The 10,332-nt window shown below is 44.1% G+C and overlaps 1 protein-coding gene across 2 annotated transcripts in view; it reads right to left on the bottom strand.

The window, feature by feature from the left end:
- Positions 1-3,455, bottom strand: part of cct3 (chaperonin containing TCP1, subunit 3 (gamma)) — an 11,956-nt gene extending 8,501 nt beyond the window's left edge. Inside the window, exons 1-6 of one of the 2 annotated variants that reach the window (XM_071546136.1) lie at positions 3,324-3,455; positions 2,133-2,194; positions 1,742-1,792; positions 1,582-1,644; positions 692-788; positions 275-392 (exon numbers count right to left, since the gene is read on the bottom strand). In XM_071546136.1, the coding sequence (XP_071402237.1) occupies positions 275-392; positions 692-788; positions 1,582-1,644; positions 1,742-1,792; positions 2,133-2,194; positions 3,324-3,351 (419 nt within the window). In that variant the 5' untranslated portion in view covers positions 3,352-3,455. The remainder of the gene's footprint in view (positions 1-274; positions 393-691; positions 789-1,581; positions 1,645-1,741; positions 1,793-2,132; positions 2,195-3,323) is intronic. The other variant, XM_071546137.1, reaches the window with a different exon arrangement.
- Positions 3,456-10,332: the final 6,877 nt, after the last annotated feature.

The raw sequence follows: 10,332 nt of genomic DNA on the forward strand, positions 1-10,332 counted from the left end.
GTTCAGACTGGACTGGCAGTGTGTAAATAACATGTATATATTTGCTTTTGTATTGGATGGAATTTATGAAGACGGTGTATGTTTTGTACCAAAAAGCCCAACAAAAAGAAATTCCAAAAATTCCAGACCAACTTCATCCCAAATAACAAAAACCCAGTGAAGTTTACAGCCACACAAGAGGAGACATTTCTCACAGTAGAGCAAAGAGAAAACAGACCGCAAGCATGTAATACACACGCTGTGTGTGTGTGTGTGTGTGTGTGTGTGTGTGTACCTGATCTCCTTCAGAGTGTCCAGCATGTCCTCCAGAGCCTGTCTGTAGGCGCTGATGACGACGGTCGGATGCATCTGCTGCTCCAGGAACTGCTCCGCTACCGACAGCATCTCTCCAGCTGCACACACACACACACATCAGGTACACACACACACACACACACAAGCAACATTACAACCACCAGTAAAGAGGTCAGAGGTCACAGATAGAGCTACTCTGATGATGATGACAGAGAAGTGAAGAGGAAGACAAACCAGACAAAAAGTCCATGAACTATATGAGAGGAGAAGAAGGGGGGGGGGGGGGGGGGGGGGGCTGCTTAATGTGACCATCCACCCATCAACATCATTGATCGATCTATCCATCAATAATAATATATCTGACAGCACTTCTGTTTCACATGGTAACAGTGTTTACCCAGGATGATGACAGACGTCGTCCCGTCTCCCACCTCCTCATCCTGGGTGCGGCTGATCTCGATCATGGACTTGGCAGCGGGATGCTGGACCTGGATCTGTTGCCATGGAGACACAACACAGGACCACACTGAAGCTTAAATGTGAATTAAATGGATTATGGTTTTGCTCAGTGGAGTTTCACCTTTTGTTCTGCGGTTCACCGATTTGTCTTTTCACAGTTTTCTGATTAAACCGTTTAACATGCAGTGAAGGATAATAGTTAAGCTATTTCACTCTGATATCATAACATAATATCTTTACTTTAGAGTTGGGGACTCCAGTCATAGTTTTAACTTCTTGAGTCTTGACTGAGACCATGAAGAGAAGACTTGAGACTTGACTTGGGTTCTGGTGACTCTGGACTTGACTCTGATGACTTGAAAAGGTTTCTAAAGTCTTGACTTGAGATCTTGTGTTTGTGTAAATGACTTAGATTGAAAGTGATGAGATTTGTTCCAGCAGACGACTGAATTTAAATTCTGTTTTCTGAATTTGTATGGAATGATTGAATTTATTGAAGTTGAAACTGATTATAGAAATCAAACTCATGATGCTCTTACCAAGTTTTTATCCTATTAAAACCATATTGCATTGAAAAGTCCTAGATATTTAGTTTTCTTTAAGATATTAAATTGATACTGGACTCTTGATTTGTTCTGACTTGAATTGAGACTTGTGCCTCAAGACTTGAGACTGACTTGGGACTCGAGCAGAGTTGACTTGGTCTCTCTTCTGCTGTACACACTGCAGTCATGATAGAAATCATCCCTGATCTCAATGGCAACCCGGTCTGAGAAACAAAGATCAATCAGCAGAGACGTTATTGGAGCAGAGTGTTGTTTTTCTCACCTCTCTCAGGATAGCGTTGCCATCGTTGGTCATCACAATTCCTCCCATGGGGTCCAGCAGCATCTGAACACACACACACACACACACACACACACAGTTAGTACCTGGCACTGTGAGGACATTTCAGTGAACAGATGTTGAACTCAGACTCCTGTCTCACCTTCATCATGGCCCGGGGGCCCAGGCAAGTCCTGATCACATCTGCTATGGTCTGCAACACACACACACACACACACACAGCGTTATGCAGGGGGTTAACTGTCTGTATGTAACACAATGTAACAAGGCAGCTGAACTCCAACCTGGGACATTACAATATTCTAACTGTGGCAAAATTTGCTCTGAAACAAACAAAATGTCATCCTGGTGCTTCAAATTGTTTTGCTAATTGTGAAATATTTAAAAATCAGATTTAGTGCTGCAAACTAAAGCGAGCCCAAACCCCCCCCCGCTACAGGAAGCAGCTTCATCTGCTAATCTATAAGAAGCTTTACACACTGAGCGGCTCAGCCTGTCTCTACAGTCTGTTTCTACTGTCCAGTGGAGCTCACCTTGGCAGCGCTGATGTTGCCGGTCTGAACTTTGCGTCCGGACTCTCTCTTTATGTTCTGATCTGGAGGAGAAGAAGAAGAAGAGAGGGACAGGAAGTCAGACAGAGGAAAAACATCCAAACAAACCTGCTTTCATTATTACTGATTATTATTAGGAGAGTCATTTAATTAGACTGCAGAGTGAACCTGTGATACTTCATATAGTCTACTGACACTGAGTTCATCAGCAGTGACTCCGGTCAGACTGGGTGGTTTTGGTCCAGTGTGGGTGTGGCTGCTGCTAAGCTAACATGATCCAGACTGCTAACACTGACACATCTAACACTCAGACAGATGGTAAACCGGTTAGCTAACGTTAGCTGGTCTCTGTGAGCCGGTTCGGTTTAACTGGGCTGCGGGTCTCGGGGTGTGGAGGATGACTGGCTGTTTTCACACAGACGGCAGATTTAGCTTCATAGTTCTGACTGGGATTTAATCATTTAATCTGCAAAACCGTTAAAGTGACTACAACACCGGTCTGACGTCATATGGCCTCTCACTGACAGATACAGTCACGTTAACGGTACAGCTGACGGTTTACAACAAAGGCGGACAGTCAGGATGGACGGACTAACAAGTTACCGGAGCTAGCTAGCTAGATTAGCATGCCGATTAGCACAGTCACGATAGAGTTAGCTTAGCCTAGCATCGTGTCGTTCTCTCAGTTCACTCTACAGACAAAATGGCCATCATACACAAAGAGACTAACAACTATGCTAGGCAGGTTAGCCCGTCGCTAAACGTTATATTGGTCAGAATGGTCATTTGTTTCAAGCCGGGACTAAGCTAGTTAGCCGAGTTAGCATGCCGGCTAACACATCAGTTGTTTAAAGCAGGAACCGAGCTAGCTAGCTGAGCTCGTATGCTAGCGAACACATCCGTTGTTTCGGGTAAAGACCGAGCTAGCGCCGATGCGTTTACTTCTATGGACCAAGCTAACTAGCCGAATTAGCATCCTAGCTAACACGGTCCGTTGTTTGACGCGAGGAGGAAGCACATGCTCCGCCGCTGGCTAGCAACCGGTAACGGCTCTGTGCCGCAGCCCGTCTGCGCAGATATTACAACAACAAACAGCCCGAAAACAACACGGAGAACAGCGCTAACATTAATAAACAACATTTTCCACCAGAATAAATGTTTTCAGATACTTACTAAGCACTAAAACCTGTTGGCCCATCATTTTGACAGCGCGTGCGGGACAACGATGGCCTGGAACGTTCTGGGAGGCACGAGAAGAGGGCGGGGTGGTCGCAGGGGCGGGAAACCGTTAACGTCTTGGCCAATGGGCTGCGAGAACTCAGATGATAGACGGCAGCTTCTACCAATTAGATCAATGAGGTAAAAGCTGTTGAGGCGAGCAGCCTTTTATGGTGAAACCACCAGGCGGTCAGTTCTCCTTTATTGAAATGGTCAAAGAAATATCAAACTGATCAATATATTTCACACTAATTATCCAGAAACAAATCACACGTCACCATTATGACAACTATGTCAGAGAAGGATCATAACAACACAAACCTATATCATCATCATCATCATCATCTCAATACCGCTGTGAAGTTCAGTTTCTTTAACTGTGAGTCAGAATGGGCAAATTAAAAGAGGATGAAGCAAAGAAAACAATATAAACAACAATAAAGCACATGGGAATTTAAACAACAAACTAATACAAAAAGAGAACAGTGTGGAAGAGTATTTACCCAGACCTTTAAATATCTGTAAATGTTATTCTTCCACAGTAGTAAGTAGAACTATAAGAAATATCAGTGTAGAACATGTGAAAGCTTCAGTTAGACTCCGCCCTCCTGCTGCGGCTCCTCTCTTCTCCTTCCTGGTTCCCCAGCGGTCGGGTGACCTTTGACCTCCACAGGACAGCAGTCGCTCCTCACTTCCTGTCTCTCTCCTCTCTCTGATGTTTTCCCCGACACTTCTCTTACATCACAAGGGTCACAGAAACACCTGTGACCTTTGACCTCTGTACTACTGGCTGCTTGTGATGTAGGTGATGTAGGAGCTGAAGCTGATTCTGCTGCTGGCTTTACGGTCTGAAGGAGTTTCTGAGCAGGAAGTGCGTCATGAAGACCCGATTCTGTCGATGATCAGGTCGGAGAAATCGGGATCGTAGCTGCGGCGGGAATCTGTCGAGTTGTGATGTCATCGCTCTTTCCAACATGGCCGAACAGAGCGAAGACTCACACGAGAACGGAAGAAATTTCAGACAATAAAGCCGAACATGAACCACAAGTACAAATTTAAAAAGAGGTGGATATTCCTTCATAACTACAGAGCTGTGTTCAGTTTACCTTCATGATCCACTGAAATAGACAAAGATAAATAAACGAAGCAAAGGGTCCAGACATCATCGACCCCAGGGAGCTCAAGGCTGCACTGGGCAGCTGGCAGGAGGTGCTGGAAACCTCTTCAACCTCTCTGAGGCTGAAGAAGGTGAAGAAGGGGAAGAAGGTGAAGAAGGTGCCCCAGGACGTCCCAGCACTCTCTACGACTACAGGCCAGTCGCTCTGACCTCACACGTCATGAAGACCTTTGACAGTCTGGTCCTGCAGCACCTCAGGTCCCTGGTGGGCGGCTCCCTGGACCCCCTGCAGTTCACCAGGCGTGGAGGACGCCATCATCGAGGTTATTATCGTTAACGAAAACTAACGAAATAACGAAAACTAGGTGTGAAAAAACATTTTCGTTAACTGAAATAAAAATAAAAACGAGGCTTTACAAAAAAACGATAACTGAAACTGTATTGTGTGTTTACAAAACTCACTAAAATAAACAAAAATTATAGAGAAAATGTCTTTAGTTTTCGTCTGTTAATTTATACATAAGCCTAGTGTTTTGAATTTTTGAATCTTGCCCCTGACAAATACCCCATATTACAAAAAAAGACTAAAACTAACACTGAAATGAATAAAAACTAAACTAAAACTAAGAATTTTCAAAAAATAGTCAAAACGTCAAAACGAAATAAAAATAAAAAGTAATGAAAAATGCAAAACTATAATAACCTTGGTCATCATCTACCTGCTGCACAGGGCTTCCTCACACCTGGCCTCTCCAGGTGTGAGGATCAGGTTCTCAGACTTCTCCAGAGCCTTCAGCACCATCCGGCCTCCTGCTGGTGGAGAAGCTCTCTGAGAAGCAGGTAGACCAAAACCTCCTGGACCGGATCAGGGACTGCCTCCCCGACAGGCCGCAGCCTGTCAGACGAGGTGTTGGGCAACACCGGCGCACCCTGAGGAACCGTTCTGTCACCTTCTCTCTTCACCCTCTCTCTTCACCCTCTCTCTTCACCTTCTCTCTTCACCCTCTCTCTTCACTCTCTCTCTTCACCCTTTCTCTTCACCTTCTCTCTTCACCTTCTCTCTTCACCCTCTCTCTTCACCTTCTCTCTTCACCTTCTCTCTTCACCCTCTCTCTTCACCCTTTCTCTTCACCTTCTCTCTTCACCTTCTCTCTTCACCCTCTCTCTTCACCTTCTCTCTTCACCTTCTCTCTTCACCCTTTCTCTTCACCTTCTCTCTTCACCTTCTCTCTTCACCCTCTCTCTTCACCTTCTCTCTTCACCTTCTCTCTTCACCCTCTCTCTTCACCCTTTCTCTTCACCTTCTCTCTTCACCTTCTCTCTTCACCCTCTCTCTTCACCTTCTCTCTTCACCTTCTCTCTTCACCCTCTCTCTTCACCCTTTCTCTTCACCTTCTCTCTTCACCTTCTCTCTTCACCCTCTCTCTTCACCCTCTCTCTTCACCCTCTCTCTTCACCTTCTCTCTTCACCTTCTCTCTTCACCCTCTCTCTTCACCCTCTCTCTTCACCTTCTCTCTTCACCCTCTCTCTTCACCCTCTCTCTTCACCTTCTCTCTTCACCTTCTCTCTTCACCTTCTCTCTTCACCTTCTCTCTTCACCCTCTGCACCTCAGACTTCTGCTTCAGCTCCTACAGAAGCTCTCTGACTCCTTCATCTCTTCTCTCCCTCTCACGCTCTCAGATCCTCTTCAGCTCACTGCACCGTCTGCCCTCCAGACCTCCATGTGGTCCGGAGCCCTCAGGAACTCTCCCCCCCCTCTCTCCCTCAACACATTCACAATATTGACTTTCTCTCCACCTTCAAATCTTGTCTCAAAACGCTCCTTTTCAAACTGGCATATTCAGTCTGATCCTGACTTTAATGGTTACACCCACATTGAGTTTTACTTTATATCATCGCTTTGTTTGATTTGATGTCTTGACACATTGTTGCTTGTTTTTAACTTTGTCTTGTAAGGTGTCCTTGAATGTTTTGAAAAGCGCCCATAAATAAAATGCATTATAATTATTATTATTAAGGAGATCAATAAAGTGCTATCTGATCTTATCTTATCTGATCTAGGGCTGCAACTAACGATTATTTTCATTGTCGATCAATCTGTGGATTATTTTCTCGATTAATCGATTAGTTGTTTGGTCTATAAAATGTCAGAAAATGGTGAAAAATGTGGATCAGTGTTTCCCAAAGCCCAAGATGACGTCCTCAAATGTCTTGTTTTGTCCACAACCCAAAGATATTCAGTTTACTGTCATAGAGGAGGAAAGAAACCAGAAAATATTCACATTTAAGAAGCTGGAATCAGAGAATATGGACTTATTTTTCTTAAAAAATTACTCAAACCGATTAATCGATTATCAAAATAGTTGGCGATTAATATAATAGTTGACAACTAATCGATTAATGGTTGCAGCTCTAATCTGATCTGATCTTGTATTAAACGTTCTACAGGAGATGAACGCCTTCATCTTTTGTCCAGTTTTCCTTCCGTAAAGCTCGTGAACACGAACGTCTCGGATCCCCGACTCTGAGAAAAGTACCTGAACGCAGCGTTAGTGTTGTTTTTAATAACTGAACACAAAGTCAGAGGCCCAGAGTCAGTCGCAGCATTTTAATAAATAAATAAATAAATAAATAAATCAGAGCTTGTCAGGAGTGAAAAAGGCGAAGACGTCGCGCCTGAAAACAAACAAAACAACAAATAAATAATAATTAAATAAATAATAAGGCTCAGAATTGATAAACATCCATCAGCTTTAACAAATGTACAGAAAGTGAGTTTGCTACCGTTCAGACAAAATAAATACGACCAATAAAACAAAGTTCCTGTATGACGACAGGTAAAAATTATAATAATGAAAAAACTCTACAGTCCAATGAAGAAATAAATAAGTTGCATAAATTTTGTGCAGAAAATAAATATCAGTAGAAAAACAGAGCCTTGAATTCATTGTTATAAACTACTTGTGTGTAAATACAGTGAGGCAGAAACAAACCTTTATACCCAACAATAATAATAATAATCATAATAATATTAATAATAATAATAACAATAAAGACCCAACAGCAGCTGTTTCCCTGAATAATGAGCCGGCTCTCTTCAGTCTGATGTGTTTATGATGAAGAGTCAATCTGTGAAAACTGGGGGGGCGTCTGTTAACGAGGCCACGCCCCCTTCTCCAACCCCAGCCTGTCTCTCTGCTGCAGTGCATTCTGGTCTCTCTGCTGCTCCTGCAGTGCATGCTGGTCTCTCTCCTGCTCCTGTGGTGGAGAAACTGGTCTCTCTCCTCTTCTCTGATGGATCTCTCCCTGTGTGACTGTTGAACGTCTCTTGGTACAAAATGGCGGCTCTAGAAAGAAGCCCTCGCTCTTTGATCCTGAGGGACTGAGACCAGAACCTGATGTTGAAACATTTTCTCTTATCAGACTGGAAACATCTGGAGGTGACGTCACCTCGTCTCTGATTGGTCGGTTATCCACCAAGAAGGAAAACACAGCAGACTGCTGACTGGAGCAGGAGTCTGAGAGTTTTCCTTTAAAGTTTCTTCTGTTCTCTTCAGTCCATCAGCAGCTGGATCCTGAAACCCACCAGGCCCCAACACTGCTCTACATAGGATAGAATAGAATAGAATAGACTAGAATAGAATAGAATAGAACAGAACAGAACAGAACAGACTAGAATAGAATAGAATAGAATAGAATAGAATAGAACAGACTAGAATAGAATAGAATAGAATAGAATAGAACAGAACAGACTAGAATAGAATAGAATAGAATAGAATAGAACAGACTAGAATAGAATAGAATAGAATAGAATAGAACAGAACAGACTAGAATAGAATAGAATAGAATAGAATAGAACAGACTAGAATAGAATAGAATAGAACAGAACAGAACAGAACAGAACAGACTAGAATAGAATAGAATAGAATAGAATAGAACAGACTAGAATAGAATAGAATAGAATAGAACAGAACAGACTAGAATAGAATAGAATAGAACAGACTAGAATAGAATAGAATAGAATAGAACAGAACAGAACAGAACAGACTAGACTAGAATAGAATAGAATAGAATAGAATAGGACTCTAATGATGGCTGGTCACCAGAGAACAGTCTAACCAGACAGACTGCTGGACTTTACTGTCTGAAACCACAACAGTACTGAACTGACAGACAGACAGGTAGACCTGTCTGTTTCACTCTCTCTCTCTGTCTGTCTGTATGTCTCTCTCTCCCACTCTCTCTCTCTCTGTCAGTCTCTCTGTCTGTCTCTCTCTCTGTCTGTCTGTATGTCTCTCTCTCCCACTCTCTCTCTCTGTCCATCTCTCTCTCTGTCTGTCTGTCTGTCTCTCTCTGTCTCCCTCTCTGTCTGTCTGTCTCTCTCTCTCTGTCTCTCTCTCTGTCTGTCTGTATGTCTCTCTCTCCCACTCTCTCTCTCTGTCTCTCTCTGTCTCCCTCTCTGTCAGTCTCTCTGTCTGTCTCTCTCTCTGTCTGTCTGTATGTCTCTCTCTCCCACTCTCTCTCTCTCTCTGTCCATCTCTCTCTCTGTCCATCTCTCTCTCTGTCTGTCTGTCTGTCTCTCTCTGTCTCCCTCTCTGTCTGTCTGTCTCTGTCTGTCTCTCTCTCTCTCTCTCTCTCTCTCTCTGTCTGTCTGTCTCCCTCTCCGTCTGTCTGTCTCTCTCTCTCTGTCTCCCTCTCTGTCTGTCTGTCTCTGTCTGTCTGTCTGTCTCTCTCTCTCTCCCTCTCTGTCTGTCTGTCTCTGTCTGTCTGTCTCTCTCTCTCTGTCTCCCTCTCTGTCTGTCTGTCTCTGTCTGTCTGTCTGTCTCTCTCTCTCTCTCTCTCTGTCTGTCTGTCTCTCTCTGTCTGTCTCTCTCTCTCTGTCTCCCTCTCTGTCTGTCTGTCTCTGTCTGTCTGTCTGTCTCTCTCTCTCTCTCTCTCTGTCTGTCTGTCTCTCTCTGTCTCCCTCTCTGTCTGTCTGTCTGTCTCTCTCTCTCTCTGTCTGTCTGTCTGTCTGTCTCTCTCTCTGTCTCTCTCTGTCTCCCTCTCTGTCTGTCTGTCTCTGTCTGTCTGTCTGTCTCTCTCTCTCTCTGTCAGTCTCTCTGTCTCTCTGTCTCCCTCTCTGTCTCTCTGTCTCTCTCTCTCTCTGTCTGTCTGTCTCTCTCTGTCTCTCTCTCTCTCTCTCTCTGTCTGTCAGGAGGTTTGTCTTTCTCTTCTTTCTCTTTGTGAAGAAGTTTCTTTCTTTTTCTCTTTTTTCTTTTTTTTAAACATGATCATTCCCGCTGTTGCAATTCCAACCCGTGTCACAAACTACGTTTCCCATGAATCCCTGCTCCAGAATGATGCTGCTGAGGAAGGAAAGAGGAGGAGGAGGAGGAGGAGGAGGAGGAGGAGGAGCGGGCGGCCGGGATGTCCCGTGCAGGCTGAGCTGTGATTGGCCGATGAAATAAATCCTGCTGCCCAGAAAATAGTAAACTTTGGAAATATCGGGAAAAAAAATTAAATTATGATTTCAGCGCGTGAGTCTTCCTGAGCGTCAAAAAGCAGATCCAGTAGAAAAAAATAGAAACAGTCCTTGAAGAATTTGAAGAAGGAAATTTCTATTTATCTTTTCTAATTTGACACTTGGATGGAAACCCAGCTGCTGTCCAATCCTCACTTCTCCTCCTCCTCCTCCTCCTCCTCCTCCTCCTTCTTCTTCTTCTTCTTCTTCTGCTGTTTCCGGGACGCCGGTCTCTGTCCGGACCGGACCTGTCGATAAAGTTTTGCTCACAGCTCCTCCCTGACGCCGCTCAGCACCAGACCGCGACTCGACTCCCGCCTCAGGAACCTCAACAAGTCCTTCAGC

Source organism: Centroberyx affinis, unplaced genomic scaffold (assembly GCF_046629955.1).
Source record: "Centroberyx affinis isolate AG114_WGS23_722 - 3 ecotype Tasmania unplaced genomic scaffold, CSIRO-AGI_Caff_v1 ptg005143l_1, whole genome shotgun sequence".
Lineage (NCBI taxonomy): Eukaryota > Metazoa > Chordata > Actinopteri > Beryciformes > Berycidae > Centroberyx > Centroberyx affinis.